At 55.6% G+C, this 21,573-nt stretch overlaps 1 protein-coding gene across 1 annotated transcript; it reads right to left on the reverse strand.

The window, feature by feature from the left end:
* Window positions 1-2,128: 2,128 nt before the first annotated feature.
* On the reverse strand, window positions 2,129-8,351 carry CXXC5 (CXXC finger protein 5; the record flags this gene model as incomplete). The annotated part of the gene is made up of 2 exons (XM_080626858.1): window positions 2,129-3,297; window positions 7,566-8,351. 2 exons carry the CDS (start codon window positions 8,349-8,351, stop codon window positions 3,253-3,255), a joined length of 831 nt encoding a protein of 276 aa, XP_080482984.1. The 3' UTR covers window positions 2,129-3,252.
* Window positions 8,352-21,573: the final 13,222 nt, after the last annotated feature.

The raw sequence follows: 21,573 nt of genomic DNA on the forward strand, positions 1-21,573 counted from the left end.
GCTCCACCATGCACACCACCGCTGGCATCACCGCTGCACCAGCCCCACTCCAGGGGCTGTCCTCTCCTGACACTGCTTTGCTGGCACCACCCCACCGTTCGAACACGCTGTGTCCTCTGTCACCGCATGCCCTGGGGCCAGAGGCAGGTCTAGTTGCCCTTCTGTTAACTCTGTTTAATGAGGATGTTAATTAAGAGTGACCCCAGGCCAGCCCTTGCGTTAGCGCTCAAGGTTCTCCCTCAGTGCCATGCTAAGCTCGTTCTGATACAATCACAGAATGGTTTGTGTTGGAAGGGACCATAAAGCTCATCCAGCTCCAACCCCTTGCCATGGGCAGGGACACCTTCCACTATCCCAGATAGCTCCAAGCCTCTGTGTCCAACCTGGCCTTGAACACTGCCAGGGATGGGGCAGCCACAGCTTCTCTGGGCACCCTGCGCCAGCGCCTCAGCACCCTCACAGGCAGGGTTTGATGCTATCCTCTCTCTGCCTCCTTCCTTTCTTCCAAACCTGCTTTCCTTCCTGCAAAAGCCCCTGCTGATGCCACTAATGCCTGCTAATGCCCACAGACACCATGCAAGCCTTTCCATGTTGTTGTGATGCCCATGGGGGGTGATGTGGGACACATTCCCTGTGCCTTGTGGCTTCCCAATGGGAAAGCAGAGGTGGGGACACAGCTGTTCCTGGGGGCAGCAGGCAGCAGAGGAGCAGCATGGCAAAGCAGGGTTTGCCATGTCTGCAACTGCCCCATTGGCCCTTCACCAAGCACCAGTCTGCGCCAATGGTAGACCCATGCAGCCCTGTTGCAGGTGACATGGCCAGACTGGGGGAAACACCCCTGTAGACAATGCCAGCAGTCCCCAGCCCTGGCTCTGCTGAGGCTGTGAAGCAGCCTTATACCCCCATGCATCTCCGCAGTGCGTTGGGGCTGGAATTCCCATTGGAGTGGCTCTGCGTGCCACTACCCAGGATGCTCTCCCAGCATGGGGCAGGGGCTGGCTCGCCCCCAGGTGCCAGCACTGTGCGTTCACACAGCCCTAACATTAGCTACAGTCATAAAACAACAGCCAGACTCCCTTTTCCCATAACGCCCCCCGCCACATTCCTGCTAAGTGATTTTGGCTGTTGCCCGAGCAGCCACAACTGGGAACCAGCTCCCCGCAGTCGCTTGCCAGTACCACCCTGGTTGATGCGTGAGTCAGGCAATGCCACGCACCAGAGCACTGCTGGGGCATAAGCGGGGTCCCTCTGTCCCTGCAGGCCTTGAGCTCTGTCCCCTGCCATGCTGGTCCAGTTCCATCACCATTACCATGCGCTCCAGCCATCCCCACAGGCACCCTGACAGTGTGACCTTGGTCTGGACTCCAAACCCCCAGGAGCTGCTGGGGTGTCAGGGTGTGCAGAGGGCATTTGGGGCAGTTTTTCCCCCAGGGACTTTCTTCTCCATCCTGCCGGGTCAATGGGATGGAGCACAGGCACCACCGTCATCCCCCTCCTCCGGCTGCACATCTGGTCAGCAGATGCTGGCCCAAACGCTGGCTGGAGCCACGGACAAAGGCTCTCACTACCTCCTTCCGGCGGCTCCAGGTCCAGGTAGGTCTGCATCTTTCCCCAGCGTGGGGTGTCCCTCCCTGCATGGACAGGAGACCCTCCTGAGGGCTGCATGGAGGCAGGCAGTCCATTCGCAGTGCCAAGCACAGAACCCCAAGCGCCAGCAGTGACCTCACTGAGGCCATACAACATCCTCTCCATCCTGTTTGGCTCCATCCTGTTCGGCTCCATCCTGTTCATCTCAGCTGGCTCCCTCAAACCCAACCTGGAAAGCCATCCATGAGCAGCACCAGAGCTCCGCCTACTGAGCTTGCTCACCTTTGGGAGCTCGATTTGGACTTGTCCCAACCAAAGGAGCCTCACCTTGGTTATCCATGATACCATGTTACCAAAACCATGGCCTTGCGCTACCCAGTAGAACTTCAGGGAGGTCAAACCAGGAAATATCCCTGGGATGAGCTGGGACTGGCTTAGCCCATCCACTGCTGGGATTAACCGTGTGGATTTAGTGGTGGGGTGACTCCAGCTCGGCTCATCAGACCATCACCATCCCACTGGGGCACACGGGCAGGCAAAGCCAGGTGGGAACCAACCACCATTGGGGGGACCTGGATGGCTGGAGAGAGGGGTGGGAGAGAAATAACAGAGCTGGAAATCGTGACACAAAACATGCATTCATTTTATTCACAAAACCAGCCTGGATCGCTAAAACATTACAAACAGCATTTCAATTGGATGATGGAGAGAGAGCTGGAGAGACGGGGATGGGAACAGAAGAGAAATGTCACTTGTCGTAACTGCTTCAGCACAGGTCCTGCGATCGGGATTGGAGTTTGATTTTGAACGTCAATAAGTTGACAGAAATTACTTCTAGGAGCAAACCATTGCGTTAGGAGGGTTCTGGCCGCAGTGTTCCTCGCTCTAGAACATATTAGTTAGTAATAAACTAACAATGACCTTTTTTTTGCCTTTCTTTTTGCCTTTTTTTTTTTTTAATCCTTTGTGTTTTTTCCTGTCTCGACCACCCCCAGTTGTGTAGCAATTGTTTCCTTCCACCTTTGATACCGGGTTAAACTTCCATAGGTGAATGGCTAGGAAAAGGGGATACTACATCGCTTTAAACATATTCTCATTTATAAACATGAAGTTGAGGCATTCTAGAAACTACCCACTCTATTGTATGATGGGAAAGAATCAAAGAAAAAGTATAAATGAGGGTGCAATTAAACAACTGTGCTAAATTACAGTAGTGCTTATTAGTAACTAGGTTTTCAAAGGTTACTGTAAATTTACATTCCCTACACAAGTACTGCATCTTTCACACATAAACAACATCAACACCAAAAACACAGAAAGAAACTGATTGTCCATACTCTGTCTATTAAGTCTTGGTACTTTACAGATCCATTGTGGTTGTATATTATTTTTTTTTTCCTTTTCTTTATTTTTTATTTGAAAAGCAGTTAAATGTCGGACTCGGAGATGTTAAAACAAACGCCCAAAAAAAGAGAAAAAAGAGAAAAAAAGGAAAAAAAAAGAAAATAAAATTATAAAAACAGGAATGAGATTTGCGAGAAAATATTTTTGGTTCTAAAGAGACACAGGTGCATCCATTCATTTCAGCCAAAAATCCCTTGCCTGAGACAACACAAGCAAGCAGTGACATTGCACTTGGATGACAGAGCTTTGGGATTCCCGTTCCTACTGGAACCATCTGAACGCGGCTCCTGTAGGAAGCATCACCTTCTGGAAAGGAAGAGAAACAGGGAGAGGGGGATAGAAGAAGAAGGGACAAGGTGTTAGGTCGGGTCCAGCACATCCGTGTGGCATCACCTCCCTCCACCCCTCCATCCCCATCCCGGCATCCCAGCCATCAGCTTCAGGATGGACTCAGCCTGGGCTCAGCATCCCACAGGTATGGCTACACATCCCAACATTCCCAGGCCACAATGACCTGGCACGGCCTGGAACAGCCCCCAGCTTCCCTGCCATGGATGGATGGACACCCAGCGGACAGGAGCCCAGCCAATATATGGGTATAGGAGGGCATCCGGGGGGAAAGTGAGGCAGGGGGTGAGCTGGTCGTGATTATGGACACAAGACCCAGGAGCAAGGACACAAAGGACATCATCCCCCTGCCACAGTGAGCAATCTCGTCCCCAACAGAGCAGCCCTGACCAACAGGACCCCTCATGGGGAAGAGGGATGAGTCCCACCAGGCTCAATCCCACACACAACAAAATGGCCAACAACAGATGAACCTCTCTGAACACCCCTCCAGGAAAGGTGGTGTGGGGCAATGGCCCCAACGGCTCTGCAGTCCTCTGGAAGGAGAACCTGGGACATTTCCAGCTGGATGGGGTGGGAACCCCATGCATCATCCATGAGACCACGGGTGGAGTATGCAAGGACCACAATGTCTCTCAATGCCAACAGCCCCCAAGCAAGACCACACAATGCTAGCCAGCAGACAGGGCCACGCTATCTCATAAATGATGTGCCTCAGAGGGCCCTTTGGCTCCTGCATCTCCAGACAAGCAATGGACACCAACAGGAAACAAACCAGCTGGCTCTCGTCAGGTCCCTCTCTTGGATCAAGATACCCACCAAGCCTCAATGAGGAACCAAGGCAGTGCCTCCCTCAACCCCTGCAGAAGGGACCCCAATGTGCTCACTTCCATGGGCATTATGACCTACACACGGGGTTTGTGCAAGAGGAAGATGGCAAAGGGCAAGAATGGGCAAGAGCTGGTGGTGTCCAGTAGGATGGATCATGATCCTGCTTCTGGCCCATGCTTGGATCTCTGGGCAAACTGAGCTGGGGGCAACACCATTTCCCCAAAAGCCTCTGCAATATGCAATCAGGCACCTGGGGAAGACACAAGTGCCTCTGGCCAGTGATGCACAGGCTGTGGCAGGGCACACAGCCAGCCATGCTGGATCCCACCCAAGGCACTGGGTGCAGAAACAGGGCAGAGCACGGCGGACTTGCCAGCAGGGATGACTTACTCAGATACATCATCCAAAGAGAGAGAAACAAGGGTCTGGAGATGTCTGATACAGGTCATCTTCAACACCTCTGCCTATTCATTAATAAAGGAAGAGGGACAGCCAGCTCTAACATGGATGCTCAGCATAGATCACCCCTCATCCCTATGATCAAAGAATCACAGAACCGGTTGGAACTTCCAAGAAGGAAGCACAGAAGGTTGGAAGGGATCTTCACAGCCAATCCAGTCCAATTCCCCTCACATGTGCAGGACATCTTTCATTAGACCAGGTTCTTCAAAGCCCCATCCAACCTGACCTTGAACCCTTCCAATGATGGGGCAGCCACAGCTTCTCCAGATGACCTATTCAGTGTCTCATCACCCTCATTGTGCATTTCTTCCTTATCTCCAACCTAACCCTGCCCTCTTCCAGTTTAAAACCATTGCCCCTTGTCCTGCCACAAGGCCTTGGTGAAAAGTCTCTGTGAAACTGAAGTGAGGGTGGCAGTGATCCTCACACCAGCACTAGCTGGGGCACCAATGCACTTTACCAAGGCTTCTCCAGATGGAGGACAGCTCTGTTGAGTCAAATCCTGACTATTCATGGCCTTCGTGTGACCTACAGCTCTAAACACAAGCCCAGGGTGACCTGGCCAGGGCTGGAGGAGCCTGGTCGGTGCAGGGACGTGCTGCTGCCTGCTCCGAGCATCCAACCTGCCTCGCCAGTCTCAGAGCCTCGGGCGGCCCGCACCACACCAGGACACCAGCAGAGACCGGTTATTCGGGCTCTGTAGATGTGCTGATAAAGCCTAATGGTGGCAGAGGGATTTAGCCCATTTCTTTTATGCTGACATAAAGGTTTAATTCTATGTGGTTTTTACTGCTTGGTTTTAGATCAATGTTTAATCACAGCTCGGCCCCTGTCTGGGCTCCCTGAGGATGCTCCTCCGGACACACCATGCTGGCAGACTGGAGGCACCACTGGTGGCTCTTCTCCTTGGCAATGACACTGCTCCCCCAGACACTGATGATGCTAGAAAAGCATCATCCTAGGAATTCCTTAGAAATCCCCCCAGGATTCCTAGGAAAGCTCTAGGAATTTTTAAGTCTCATATAAAGAGCCACTGAATGGCCCCTCCTGTCCCAGTATCAAGCACTATGGTGTGATGGCACCTCGGAGCTGCCGAGCTGGAAGCAGCACGATGTCTTGGCCACTGCTACCTCCAGATGGGTCCCTACCACAAGGCAGGTGCCAGTGTTTGCCCCAGTAAAATGCTGGCTGACGTAAGTAGGGGTTTAACAACACACTCATTGACTCAGGTGACCTTAGGTCATCAGCCGGGGTCTAGGTGTCCCTGTCCCAGCCACATAAAGGCACTATCTATCTTGTTCAATCCCACCAAGGTCAACGCACGGTACAAGTGGATATCCTAAGAGAAGGGAGGATATGCTCTGAAATGGGGATGGTGATGCCCTGGAGCAATCCACATCTGCCCAGGCATCCATCCCCACCAGCACAACACCTCTTTTCATCCTCAGCACACCCATGGTCATGCCCAGGACCCATCTTTGGCACTCAACTCTGTCCCATGAAGAGCCCAGTATCAGTGGCTCAGCCAGCAGAGGGATGGGGATACCCATAATGGGGGTGACCATTCCATGGGCTCCCAGTGCTATTTATCATCCCCAGATCCAGCTCAGCACCAGGAGCAGGGAGCAACTCCTCCAGCTGCTGCAGCTCTGAGTCTATTGACCCGCTTTAGGGATCTTTGGAAGAGATGAACTCTTTTTTTTTGCCTTTCTCCCTTTTTCCAGACCACTGACTCAGCAAATTAGAACAAGAATATAATTTAGCAATACAGCAGTTTTTGAAAGACACAATCCCCCTCTCCTCATCCCCACCACCCAGACAAGGATTTTTTTCCCCCTTCACTATTCATTCAGAGCTGATGCTAATTGAAAAATGTAGAACGTGGCTGAGCAAACGGTGGGCTGTCTCTTTGGGACAAGCAGAGGATGGGCAGTGCCCTCACGCCAGGGTGTGCAATCAGTCTGGGTGACTTCTTAGCTTTTGCCAACAGGACACAGTGGGATCAGCTCCTGGAAAAACCAAACCCAGCTTCAGCACAACACATGGGGGACCCAGCAGACAAGTGCTGGTCCAGAGCACCCATAAGAGTGCAGAAAGAGGCAGGCTTTGCTACAGCAGCATACCCATGTGCCAGCCATCACCCCTGTCAGGGCCCCAGCTGGGCTTTAACTCAAGTCACTGGACTTTTCCTGTGCTCCCACATGAATATGGCACCTCTGTGGTAGATTTGGGAAGGTGGCACCTCAAACCCAACACCAGCTGGCATCCCAACCCAATGGCTATCCTCTGAGATCAACAGCAGCAACCATGTGTGGACCATGGTGGGCAGTGACAGCCCAGGTACCATCCCAAAGCCTCACACCAGGGATCTCAGCACCCCTGTGCTTAGCAGGGATGCTCCCAGCTCAGTTGGATGCAGAAGCAAGACCACAGCTCAGCTACCAGTGGGAAATCCATATGGTGCCTTATGGACTCATCCTGACTGCCTCAGAGAGGGATGCCGGAGACACAGCACGGCCACAGCACGGGAGATGGTGCCCAGCTTCTGCCACCCAAAACCAGGGACTGCCATGCTGCTGCTCAGAGCCAACAGTGAGCTTGGGGCCTGCACCACCGCCACGAGCTTCACCATCACCCATTACCCCCAAAAAGCCATCTCCTGCCCATGGCTGCAACAGAGAGAGTGGAACCCAGCACACCCCACAGAGAACCCCAGCCCTCCTCCCGAGCCAACCAACCCCAGTACATGAGAGAGGGCAGGGCCGGGAGCACTGGGCAGAGCACACATCTCACGGTGGGGGGAGAACTGGTAATGGAAAAGGGGGGGGAAATAAAAAAGTAAGAAGTACCAGGTGCTTTATTATCTAGGGCCAGATCCGAACCCAGGAGCGCAGCCCGAGGAGGGGTTAGGGTGCCTGAGAGGGGCCGGTTACCTCCAGTGCTGCAGAAGGCTTCTTTTTGAGTTCTTCACACTTTCGGAATTTGCAAATCTGGTGGCCAGTTTTGCGATTCCTACAACTGCTGCACTGCTCGCAGTTTATCCGTCTTCGGCAGGGCGGGCACATGCCGCATCTTTTCCGTTTCTTTTTCCCCGAATTGATGGCAGATGCCAACTCATTCTGCATGGGATACTCTGCCAAGCCAGCCATATGGAGCGCGCTCTCTGCCAGAAACACGCCGGCAGGGGTCATGATGAAAAGGCCTGGGTTGATGGGAAAAGCCCCCAGGTAAGGAAAATCGGAGGGGCCGTTCATTGTCTCTGCAGCTGAGACTGCCTCCATGTCAGAGATCCCAGTCCCGTGGTCGCTTGCGAGAGGAAGATGCTCCTGTACCACTCTTTTGAGCATTTCTGTTGACTGAGCAAACTGTTGTAGGGCGGTCTGTCCTTCTGCGGAGAGCTCCGACACCCGGTCGAGTTTGCTCAGCATACTAGAGATGTTTTTGTGCTTTGAGGTAGAATGACTTTTATCCACAGTCGCTTCGTTGCCATTAGCTAAGGGGTTGCCTTTCTCTGAATGTTCGCTTATCGAGCTGCTGCTACCAAAGGTGGAATAGTGGGAGAGTGGACGGGACTTCTTAAGACTTTTGTTCAAAGGTTCACTTATTATTCCACTTTTGTTCCTCCTCTCGGAGTTGACGGGGGGTTGAGAGTCATCTTGGGTGTTTTTTTCCGTCTCTGCCTTGTTCCCAGTGTCTTGATGGGAGCCCGAATTTGACATGGTGCCCGGAGCCCAACAGCAAAACCAAACCCCCCCCGAATAAAACAACCCCCAAACGAAACCAAACCCCAAAACCCACCCCCAAAGCCAAAGATCCCCAAAGCCTTGGTGGTAACACCAGCCCGCCGGCCACCGGGGAAAGCTTAGATGGGAACGCTCATCAACGGCGCCGCTGCCGAGGGCTTCAGTCCGATCTCAGAGCAAAGACATACTCTGCGGCTCTGGAGCACAACACGCGGCTCTGGAAGGAGAAAAGAAAAGAGAGTTAGTGCTGGCGAGAGCCAACAGGCTTTTCAAAGCAGCTCTTCCTCCCCCTGCCATGGAAGTCTCAGTGCTGGGAACAAAGGAACTCCAGGGAACGGACCTCGGTGGAGATCCGTTGGGCTGTGCTGTGAAAGGGTCACCATGCAGACAGAAGTGGGGGGTCACAGGGGAAGTCCTGGCCTGGTAGCAGTGGCATGCTGGTGCTTAAAGGCTCTCTGTGCCCAGCTTTCCTCCCACAGCAGCCCCAAGGGAAGTCACGGGGCTGGTCTCCTGCTCTGCTCCAGCAGGCCCCACACCGGATGGGGGATGCCCCCGAGCCACCAGCCAGAGCTCATGCAAGGGGCAACTGGTCCCCTGCCTGCAGCCACCAGTGTCCCCACATGCCGGGTGCCATGGATGCAGCAGGCTGCAGGGCTGCACCCCAGCTGCCACATCACCCAGCTCAGGCCAGGCTGCACCCCTCACCCTCCTCTTCTGCCTCCTCCTTCTCCTGGACTTTTGTCCCCAGGCCAGCACTGCACACCAGCACCGGGCAGAGGAAGGAAGACACGTGGGGAGCTGCACAATTCACCTCCAAGTGCCATGGGGAGTTGCAGTGTCCCCCTCCAAACCCCATAGGAAGCTGCAGCATCCACTTCCAAGCCCCACGAGAAGCTGCAGCATTCACCTTCAAACCCCACAGGGAGCCGCAGCATCTAATTCAAAGCCCCACCAAGAGCAGGAGTGTCCACCTCCAAGTGACATGGGGAGCTGCAGCATCCACCTCCAAGCCCCTGTAGTGTTCACCTCCAAACCCTATGGGCAGCCATGGTGTCCCCCTCCAAACCCCACGGGGAGCCACAGCATCCAACTCCAAACCCCAGCGCTGACCTCCTGCCATGCTCCAGCGTGCCCATGCCTGCTCGCCCAACCACAGGCTGCTCTGGTGCACACCGGGGCTCGGTGGTGATGGTGAGACCCCACCTTGGTGCCGTCCCTGGGGCGGCTCTGGGGCAGCTGGGCCCAGTGTGGCTGCAAACACTTGTTGTTGTGAAATTCCTGCCCGTCCTCCTCCCCTCCCGAGCACGCCTGCACGCACGCACAGGCACCGCCGGAGTAATCAGGCTTTAGAGGAGAAAAGCTGCAGGGCTTAGCGGAGCAGGAACCCTCGTCCCCACCCCGGCGGCAGCAGCTGGGGGAGGGCAGCTCCGGGAGGAGGCCCCTTGCCTACCCCATCCCTCCATCCAGGCTATCCCGGCAGCCTCCTCTCCCGTGATGGGACCATGTGTGGCCAGCACTCTTGCTCCTGCCCCAAGGGTGATGCTGCAGAGTGAGGGGCATCCCCGCACCCCCTGCATGCTGCTCACCCATCATCCTTCATATCCCCTCAGTCACAGCCGAGCCACATCCCCAGCAACCCCACTACAGCAGAGTAGTCCTAACAATTCCACACAGACATGGCCTGGGAGCATCACTGTTAGAACGCTGATGGGGTAAGGTCCCCATGTCAACAGACCCGGTGCTGGCAGAACAAGACAGCCCATCTCAGCCTGGTGTCAGAGCCAGCTCGCCTGCAGAGAAACCCCCCCGTCCTCACGCTCAAAACCGCTTGCTTCAGCTGCTGCAGGATTTCTAATGCAGCGTGGATCGATGCAGGGCTTGGGTTCCAGCCTGGAGCTCTCCAGGCCACGTGGCAGGAGGGACAGGCTGCCCTTCCCTGAGCATCACACCCCAAGGGGACGCTGGGTGAGGCTGGGGTGCACCCTCAATGGGTGCTGCCAGGGAGGTGGGGACCCGTCCCTGGACGAGTCACACCTTAACACTGAGAGCAACGGGCGCTGGGGCTGGAGCGGGGAGCGCGGCAGGAAAAGCACCGGACGGGAGGATGTGAGATAAAGCCGCCCGTCACCGTTATCTCGTGCCTGCTTTTCCTGCGTCCCGGCTCCTCTTCCGCCCCGTGGTGTGGCCCAGCGTCAGGTCGGGCTGGGGTTCACCAGGCCGTTGTAACCACCAAGCCATGGTGCTGCTGTGGCCTTAGCTGGGGATCTCCAGGAGCACACATTGCTCTGGGAACGAACCAAGGCGGTGCCCACAGGACAGCGGGGTCTGGGTGCCAAAGCAGAGAGGGAACCAGAGAGAACAGTAGCTGGAGGCACACTGTGGTGGCCATCTCCATCAGTTCCCATCCTCCTCTGCTCTGGGATATTGGCCAGCCCTTCCCTGCTGCTCCCACCCAGCCACATCAGCTGGTGCCCCAGCTCTGAGCCCTGCCACTCACAGCCTCCTCCAACCAGGGCTGATGTCAACAGAGCATGGAGCATGATCCCCCTGAGCACTCACTGCTGCTGCCTACCCCATGCAGCTCCCCACCACCCACAGGGACAAAGGGGACGCTGCCATGTCCCCTCCCATCCCCAGTGGGACAGGGGGATGCTGACGAGCAGTACTGAGCAGTGCTGCCATACAATCCCACCATTGTCCTCACCACTACACTGCCTCCAGCAGCTCCCACCATCAGCAACCACTCAGCACTGCCCTCCATTGCCCACGGGGCCATTACCCTGCCCAAGTGAGATGGGTTTGTCCCGTGCTATGTCCCCTCCAAGGACCCCAGGACCTGCTTCCTGTGTAGTGCCTGGTGGTGCTGTGCCCCCAACCCAGCCCTGCAGACATCCCAGCAGCTCCTCGCCAGCCTCTGCCCAGCCAGGTTGCTAATTGCAGCGGGGGGGAGGAATTAATGATCTTAATCCCTTCTTTATGATTGACCCAAGTAAAGACTGTGAGGGCCCCCCCTGCCCTGTCCCATTTCTACCCCTTTTCCGGCCCCCATCCCCTGGGGAAGGTGCCAGGCAGCGTCATCTGGGTCCCTGTCAGAAGGTGCTTAGTCCCGGCCGCAGCATTAAGGGGCACGTGATGGGCTCCCTCACCCAGGTCTTTGCACTGGGCAGCTTAAGCAGCCTGGAGGGATGCCAGGGTTGAAGGGGACATCACCAAGGTCGGGAGGCCCCAGTGCACACCCAGGGGTTCCCAGCTCTCCATCCCTTCACAGGACCTTGCTCTCCCCCCCTGCAATCCCAATGCCAGGTGCAGGTTCTCCAGGGGGCTCAACTGACCGGTGAGCTACAACACCCAGACAACACCATCACTTGGGTGTCCCTGCTCCACACTCCCTGCTCCCACCAAGACCAGTTTCCATAGGAAACCCCAAAAAGCTGCCCCCCGACACCCCGGGGTGCTCGGCAGCAGCTCCTTCCCATGGTCTGAGTGGACAAAGGGAGTTTTCCTCCCCACGTTGGCTTCCCCTGGAGCTTAGCGTAGCAGCACCCCACATCCCTGCTCCATCTACCCCAGGGCTGCCCGCATCCCACACACATCCCATGGGACCACGCTGGAATAGACCTAACAACTCCAAAATACAAAATAATATAGGTTGCAAAAGGATCTCTGGTGGTCCAGCACTAGGAATGATGGACTGAGAGTCCACTGATTGAGGGCACCATTCCATGTCAGAGGGGAGCAGGACAGGAGCTTTGCTTCTCATACCACAAAATGCCAAGCTGCAGTTCCCAGCCCGCTTCCCTGTGTTATTTCCCTGCATTGCTGGAAAGCCACCGGCTCCCACTGGTGCACAAAGTCTCGCCTCCAAGAAAGAACTTCTGCTTTCCTTTAATTTCAAGTAAACCAGGCTCCTCCTGGAAGAGCCGCTGGTCGGTCAGCCGTGGAGAAGGAACCGGCAGAGCCGACGCCGAGCTGCTCCCGGGCTCCGGAGACAAAGGCAGAACACACAAATTCGGCTTTCTCCTAATCCCTGGGCACTGGGTGGGCGCGGGGGGACGTGGCTTTGTCCGCCCGGAGCAGACAGAGGATGAGGACGGAAGGGACCCTGGCGTCTTTTCAGCCTCCAGAAAGGCGGTCATTGTCCCCTCTGCCGGGTTTTTGTCCCCACTTCCTCCCCCTTGCCACGCGGCCGCCTGCCTGGCGCGGCCCCCCCCCCCCAGCAGAGCCCTGCTGATGGACACATGGACACACAGACACACAGACAGACAGACACAGGCAGACCTAAGGAGGGCACTCACCACCGGCACTTGCCCCTCTCCAAGGCAACCCAGGAGGGATGTAGGGCGAGGGACGCTGTGGATGGAGGTACAAGAGAGGGGCCAGAGGTGGGCCCCATGCTCTTCATGACCATGGACCTCAACCACCAGGGACAGGAGCTCGGGATGGCCAGGATTGCAGGGCCACAGGTGGTGGGAGAGATGCATGCCATGTTCCAAGACACCTTTGAGCATGCTGGTGTTAAGCACACCCTGGGATGAGAAAAGGCAGTAGGTAGAACAGGACCACCACCCTGCAGCACCATCATGGGTCAGAAGGTCCAGATGAAATCCAGCTGAAATCCAGCTCAGAGGCTCAGAACAAGCAGCACCAGAACAAGGCTCAAAGCAGCTCCAGCCGCAGTACCACCTTACCCACTTCAGCACCCAGATGCCTGATTTCCACAGCACAAACCTGCTGCTCCCTCCACCAGTGACATGGGTCAAATGGAAGATGTCTAATCACAGCCTCCTCCACCAGTCAGGCAGCAGGCACCAGACGAAAGGGCTCTCTCAACCACACAACGAAGCACAAAGAAGTCTTTGAGCTTCCAGGGACTCAGCCAAGCGAGCAGCAGCCATGGGGACTGCTGTCAGGGCAGACACCCATGGTACCCTCACCTCTGCACTGCTGCTTCCCCCAGTGTGGGGAAACAAGTTGAACCAAGAGAGAAATCAAGCTTCCATCTCCCAAGGCCGAATACCTTTCAGGACACCCATTCTGAGAGAACCTGGTGCTTGATAACTCGGCACCCTGAGGCAAAGACAAGGACATTGTTTGCAAGCCATCACCTCTGTCAGCCCCGAAAGCCCCCAAGCTCTGCTCTTCAGATTCATCCTCCCCAAAACTGGTCCAGCCAGAAGATCGACCCCGGTGGGCCATGGAAGTTACCATCACCCACTGCATCTTCTCCAGACATCAAGAGAGGACGCCCAGGCCTGGGGGAGCTTTGGGCAGAGTTGTAAATGCTGAAGCCTCACCCTGGGCGTTTGCAAGTTAAAGAGCCAGAGCTATGATGGGTCTGTGACGGGTCACCAGATGGGCAAATCACATGGAGGTAGTTCATCTCCCATGCTCCCAACATCCTTGGAAGGGCCAGTTGTGGCAGCAGCTCCGCTCATCTTTGCTACTGAGGTGGCACTGAGGGACGTTAAGAAGCCAACTCCTGAATTAAAAAGGCTATGGAAGATTAAATCCAGCATCTGGAGTTAGCCCTGGAAGCAGATGGCAGCTCATCATGGCGCAGCGTGGCTTTCACCCATCTCATCCTTGCAGGCAGCCACTCTGCTCTTGTGGTGCCTCCCCAGAGCAGCTCTGGATGCACACACAGCCTGGCCAGCATGGGCCAGAGACGTGTCCTGCCAGGCACATCCTCAGGGATGCAGTGAGGCCATGTCGCAGTCCTGCAGATGCCCAGGTCAGATCCCTCCACCAGGGCTCCAGCAAAGGCACGCTTTATCCCTGTTAGTTGTGCCTTTCCCCACGTAAGCCCGTGGCTGCTGCAGGCTGCCCAACCCACCACTGAACACCCAGCTCAGGTAAATGCATCCATCAAGGCAGAGCCTATTACCTACACAGAATCATAGAATAGTTAGGGTTGGAAAGGACCTTAAGATCATCCAGTTCCAACCCCCCTGCCATGGGCAGGGACACCCCACACTAAACCATGCTACCCAAGACCTCATCCAACCTGGCCTTGAACGCCGCCAAGGATAGAGCATTCACAACCTCCCTGGGCAACCCATTCCAGTGCCTCACCACCCTCTCAGTAAAGAATTTCTTCCTTATATCCCATCTAAACTTCCCCTGTTTAAGTTTGAATCCGTTACCCCTTCCTTGTCCTGTTACTACAGTCCCTGATGAATAGTCCCTCCCCAAACATGCCCTGGACCTCCCTACATGCCCTGGACTTCCACTGCAGAGAGGACAAGGATATCCTCATGGACACCATCACCTCCAGGCACATCCTTGGACCTCACCCTGCAGCATCCTGCATGCACCCCATTGTGCCTGGGGCCACCCCATGCTTCCCAGCTGGAAAACGTGGGCTGCGTCCTGCCTCCGCGGGGTGGTGGTTATGGATTAAGGAGTCTTAAATGTCAGACGACCAGGCGCTCCCTGGAAATCCACTTATCTCGGCTGCCACTCGGAGCGGCCAGAGCTGGGCGGTTATGGAGATAACGCGATTTGAAGCGTCCACCCGAGCGTTGCAGGGCTGCGGGTGCCCTGCGGACAACACCAGGCACCTCCTCCCCTCCTCCCTCACCCAGCTGCTGCCCAGAGAGCCGGGTGACGGCCGTGCTGCTCCCACCTGCACCGCATCCCCTTCCCCAATCCAGTGGGATGAAGGAAGCTTGGCAGCATTACCTCCACAGCGCTCAACCATCCCCTCCATGCCAGAGCTGCACCAATTCGCTGCCCAAATCCTAACACGACTGTAACTAAAACCTACCAGATTGAGCCTCGGGAAGGGCCCCCCCGCCGTGCTTCTCCCCCCCCCATTCCAAATGGGATTGAACAGATCTGCGCTCGCCCGAGCCCAGCTCGCAGCCAAGCAGCATCTGACACTCCCGCACAGTGGCACGGCTCTCTGCCGCTCACCCGCTCCCCCAGCTTGGCATCCCCTCACCTCACACCACCCCCTTGGAGATGCAGCATCATTCCCAGCCCACCAGAACAGACCCAGACCCTCCTGCAGGGACCCTGCTCTTTGGTCCAGTTAGTGCCCAGTGTCCCCTCCACCAACAGAGGTACCCAAGGGGATTTCAAGGTGGTGATGTGCAGGAGACCATGTTCAACCACCCAAGGGTGTTGTGCCTGGTGGACAAGGGGCAGGCACAGCAGATGACAGCAACAATGGGTATCCCAGCAGGAGCTCCAGGAGCCACCATGAGGGGCTGTGGGGTGCCCAGGCAATGCTTCACCCCCAGGAGACCCACACACAGCCCGTGGAGGCCAAGCTGAGATGTGTGAATCACTCCTGTTAACAGATGGGGTGATTATAGCGTAAATTACTCAGGGTTTGACTGATAACAAGGGCAAGGAAAGACCAATCAGCAGGCACTGAGCTCCAGGAAGTTCATTACAAGTAAGAAAAGAAGTTGTAGGCACAGCCACATGGGAATATTTGATGGCGAAGAGCCCCAAACTCATCAGTGCCACCTCCAAGTGCCACCTCCAATGTGTCCTAGATCCACTAGTGCCACCTCCAATGGTGCTCAAATCCATTAGTGCCACTTCCAATGATGCTCAGATACATCAGTGCCACATCCAAGAGCAACCCCAGCCTGGTGAGGTCCCATTACGTTCCCCGCCCTCTCCAGTCCTCATCCCTCCGCATCCCACCAGGCAGAGCACAAACTGAGGGGCTGCTCCCAGGAAAGCCAGCGGTGGGAAGGGCTGGTACACCATGGTCACCATCACCTCCAGTGACCAAGAAGTGCGCCGGCAGCGGGCACCGGCTCCAGCTCAGTGCGTGAGTTTGGTCATTAATGGGTGATGAGGACCACCTGGTCCTTAGTGATGAGATCCTCTACTTCAAAGATGGCTACCACCTCAGTGCCTCTACCCCATGGACCCACAGGACATCAAGGAGGAGCTGTGCAAGCAAGGGCGCAGTGAGCACCCAGCCCACTCTGTGGGCTGAAGGAGACATTGGCATGCAAGAGGCATCTTTGCTGCTCATACCAGAAACACCCCAGAGGGCCGGGTCCCTGCTGCTTCTTCTGGTGGATTGAGGGATGCAATCCCTCCCCCAGCCCCTCACAAACACCCATTCCTGAAGGCAACTGCTTTAAGGAATCACTTTGAACACTGGGAAGCCGCCAGGGCCCGTGAACGGCCGCGATTGACAGATGTCTGAGAGGACAGCAAATAATCCCATCTTCCTCTGGGAGGATTCGGGTCGCCCTCACCCTCTCTGGGGTTTATCCATTGTCTGCATCCGCTGGCGGTTGTTATTTTTGGTCAGCCCCGCGTTTTGTTTGGCCTTGCCGGCAGGAGGGAAGGAGAAAGAAGAGAAAGGGGAGGAAGGCTGCTTGGCAGGGGGAGGCCCAGCTCCGTTTTGGGAAGGGGCAGTGGGGCACCCCACAGCCCTTGGGGAGTCCCGTTGTCTCCTCCCAGCTCCACAGCCTTGCTGAGCACAGCCACACTCACTACAGCAAGCACAGCTTCTCCTGGTGCCTGCAGGAACTGCTCCCAGTGAGCCCAATGGACCAGAGGGGCTTGAGAGGTTTCGGGGGGCAGGTCCTCCTGCCCAGATGCTAGCACTTTCCTGTTGGGGTCATCTCCAGCAGCAAAGAAGGAGCTCCAATAGGGATGGGCAAATCCTGCCTATGGCCAGCACCATCCCAAGCCCTGCCTGCAGACCCACATGTGCCTTGGGTCCATCACCATGAGCCAGAAAACACCGGGGAAGCTCATGAAAGCCAGTCTCCAACCTGCTCTGACCCTCCAGGGCTGCAGACCCCATCCTTCACACTTCACCCCCAGCACTGTGCATCCCAGGCAGCCTTCCCAATGGCTGGGGCTTGCCAGCACTGCGGGATGCAACACAGGCATCTCCTGAGACCCATCCCTCCAAGCTGCGTGCAAGGGAGGTGTCAGCAGAGACAGGGAATGAGACACCCAAGAGCTCCTGAGGAGAAGACACACAGCCATGCCCCAAGACTTTGCGCTTCTCCTCATGTACCCAGTGGAACCAGGGGAGCATCAAGCCAGGACTTGCCATCCTTCTCCATGCCACCTTCCCGCTCTGCCTACAAAGAAAGCACCAAGACAAGAAGCTGCCTCCCCACTCAAAAGGGCTTTGGCTCGTGCAGGAGATGGAGGGCACGGCACACAAAACCACCTCTCCCCAGCCTTCCCCACGGCTTGTCATTCAAGCAAAACCCGTGGCCTTTAAGCTGCCAAGGTACCAGAGCTGCTGGGGAATCGGAGTTCGCTCAGCTCCTGCCCTGGAGCAAGGAATCTGAAACACTGCCACTGGAAATGAAACAGAGCATCCGTCATTTTACTTGCCAGGAATATATCCAGCCCCCAAAAAAAGAAATGCTGCCTGCTAAAGAGCCAGTAAAAAACGCCCTCAATCACACCGGCGAAGCAGAGCCTGGCATCGGGCATCGCCACCCGGGGCCTGCTCCTCTGCTGCATTCAGAATCACCCAAAATTCAATGAGCAGCAGGGTCAGGAGAGGGCTGGAGCCACCCTGGAGCCAGGTCAGGACAGCTGGTGGGGACCAGCAGATCCCACCTAGGATGCTACAAGGAAAACTCCTGGGTTTGGAGCAAGAAGAGGGAGGTGGCAGAGGCAGGGCTGGAGGGGATGGAAGTGTCCGAGCAGAGCCAGCCCTGCTGGGGGTGCTCATGGGAAGCCACCCTGCCCGCTGGTGCTGCCAGCGTCCTGCCCCTGGCCATTCCCAGTGGCATCCCCCGGAAAAGGAGCTGCGTTCCCAGCCAGCCCAGCCCCCAGCCCAGGCACGCCAAGCCAAATATCTGCAAGAGGCGCTCCCCTCCATGGGAACGGCGACTCCACGCAGAGTTCACATGCCCCAGCAATGCCTGATTAAACTCCCAAACTCCCAGGGAATACCCCTGAGGCTGTCTGCAGATAAGCGAGGAGCTGGGCTGCTCGCAGGAAATGCAGCAACTGGGAAAGAGCAACGGCTTTTTTTTCCTTGCAAATCCAGACCAACATGGAGCAAACCCCGGCGCACTCTGGCTCAGACACAAGTGCTTGCCTAAGCCCACTGCTGTGCACCCCCGGAGCTTCCTGCTCTCTGGAGCAACCGGGAGCTCACGGGTGACCCCAGCACCAAGCTGGATAACCCACTGGAGGCAGTGGGGATGGAACTGGAGAGCCCAGGATAATCAATGCAGCACAGAGGATCAGAGCAGGACCCAATAGGCTGAAAGATGTTGAACAAGAGGATGGTGCTGGGTGGAGGGCAGGCTGCAGCAGGTACCCAAGCACAGGAACGCTTGCTGCCAACACCTTCATCCAGGACCTGAGATGCTCGATCATTTTGGATCACCCTGGGGAACACCTCAGACACTGGTTTCACTGGTCCTTGCGTCTCCTGCAACCCCACCACTGTCCTTCTCCTCCCATTTGGCTTTCTGTGACACCACAGCACTAGCCCCAGATCTCCCAAGCTGTCCACATAGTCAAGGGCAACAGTAGTCAAGGAAACCATGTTGGTGCAGCACCCAATGTGATGGGTGAGCTGGAGCATCCCAGGGTAAAGAGGAAGGAGATGATGCTCCTCCTCCTGAAGGCAGGGGAGCAACCAGCTCCACCTCCTCTCCTGTGCTTGCCTAACAGCTGAGCCACAGGGAGGGTTTGGATGTCTTGGGGATCAGTGACCCCAGTGCTAGGGCAACCCAGGGGTGCTCCATCCTGACAGCCACAATGTCAGCTTTGATGGAAACCAACTGATATCGTAAGGTTGAAGCTCTGCTTTCAACCAGGATCTGCACTGACCGCACACTGTGCTCCCAGATAGGCAAATTTGTCTGACACCACAAGAGCACAGGCAGTGCATCCACCCAAGTCAAGTTTTTTTTTTTGCTCCTTTGGAGCAGATGTCTTGCAGCTCCCTTGGTTCTTGGTGCTTCTTCAAGAATCAGCCCGAGAGGAAGGGTGTCCTCCTTCCCTGTAGCATGCCAGCAGAGCATGGAAGAACAGCAGTCCTGGGCAACCGGATGGGAAGTCATTAGGAAAACGGCTCCCAGAGAACTGCTGGGACAAGAAGTCCTGCCCTGGGGATGTGTAGGTTTTCACCGGGTGTCTCGCACACAGCCCGGAGACCTCACTGTGGCCTTTCCACATGATGAAGGTGCCAAATAAGGAAGATGGAGAGGGACTTCACCAAGGCCTGTTGTGACAGGACAAGGAGCAATGGTTTCAAACTGACAGAGGGCAGGGTTAGGCTGGACATCAGGAAGAACTGTTTTACAATGAGGGTGCTGAGGCACTGGCACAGGGTGCCCAGAGAAGCTGTGGCTGCCTCATCCCTGGCAGTGTTCAAGGCCAGGTTGGATGGGGCCATGCCCCCCAAGGCAGGGGGGTCGGTCTGGATGATCTCTGAAGGTCTCTTCTAACCCAAACCGTTCTGATTCTACAGGAATTTAACTACCAGCACTGTGCCTTACCAAAAAAGCACATATGAGATGCGCTGGCAGACCTCAGAGGATCAACCACAAGACAGTTGGAAAGCAGAGCTGGGGCCCTGAGAAAGAGGAAGGGAACACCACCACCACCACCAGCCACAGCATGAGTCAGGATGGGGGGACCCTCAGATGAGGGGCCTTGATTACAGGGTGTAAGCATCATCTAGACCTTCTTGGCTCCAGGCTCTGAGGGTCTACAACTGAAACTAGCATTAGACATCAATGCTTCTGCCTTTCCTCATTTCCCCAAGAGCTGATGAACAAAGTGGGATGGCAAGGAACGAGCTGGATGTGGTTTTCACAGGTGGTGCCTGCCACAGTGTGGTGCACCCCTTCTCCAGCCAGCCCAGGGTGGGTTCAGAGACCCCAGCTTCCTCCCAGGGACCTACCTGCTCATTTGGTGATCCCCCTGCGAGAGAACCATCTTCCTTCACCCATGCCAAAGGGTTTGATCCCAGGCATTCCTGAAACCCAAGGGTCCCAAGGGTTTCAGGATCCTCATCTCCAGGTGGGTCCTCCAGCTGCAGCACTGGGAAGCACCAGAGATGGTAGGAATGGGACCTTCAGAGCACAGGGCATCAACTCATATCCGCACCACCTGCTCTCAGTGGGCATCCTCATCCATGTGCTGCTTTCTCCAGCCTGCTCCATATCCACGGGGGCCACCACACCTTGGAAAAACCTCATTTTTCCAGGCTTGGATCAAGCACAGGTGACTGGAAATGATGTCCAGCAGGAGTGTGGCCATCAAGGGAAAATCCTGCTGGAAAGCAGCAGAACCCCATCCCAAACAAGTGTGACCACAGTGCCAAGGCAGCCACGCTCCAACCAGGACAGCTCTGCCTGGTCCATTGCATTAGGGGGACTTGGCCTCCAGCATGAACTTCACCATGCAGGTTTGTGCCTTCGGGTGTTTTCAGAGGGGGAATATATACTCAAATAAAGCAAGAAAGCCAAAAGATTTGGGCATGCAACTGAGCTCCTGTGATTTCCCTATCTGCTGTTGGGCATCCATGGAAAAATCCCCAGGAAATTTCTGCTAAAATATAATCATTCCACAAAAAAAATGGGAAAACCCACCGGAGGCTCAGCTCGCTGGACACAGCATGCCAGGAGGGGCTGACAGAGCTGTTACGGTCTATTGGGCCAATAATCCACAAACTAAGACAGATTTATTGTACATGGCAGATCGTAACAGCTCCAAAGAAACCATCACTGTCTCCCAGTGCTTAAAATTCACTTTCTTGGGGGGAAAAAAAAAGGCCAAAATATGGCTTGAAGAGATAAGATGCGTGGTTGTGACAGACAGAAGCCTGTGCAAACACATATTATGGGTTTTTTTCTCTCTTGGTATATAAATAAATAAAATATCTCCTCTTCCAAGGCGAGCTCAACAGCATTACCCAGCTCGGAGCGCTGTCCTTACCACCGGATTACCCGGCTTGGTTTCACCTCCCTTTAGCAAGATGGATTTGCAGGGATGTTGTTTCCGCCCCAATATTGCAGCCTGAACACAGAGAGGGGGATGAAAATGAAGCTAATTAAAGCCAACTTGTTCCCATCTGCCTTGCTGGGATGGGTGGGTCTAGGTACCCTGTCCTTGGAAGGTGCAAGCCTCCAAAAAGTAAGATGCTGGAACAGAGAGCAGGCTCTTCCCACTGCATATCGTGATGGTGAGCCCAGGTTGTGAGGATTTTGAAGGAGTAATAAAGGGC

Source organism: Psittacula echo (assembly GCF_963264785.1).
Source record: "Psittacula echo genome assembly, chromosome: 11".
NCBI lineage: Eukaryota > Metazoa > Chordata > Aves > Psittaciformes > Psittacidae > Psittacula > Psittacula echo.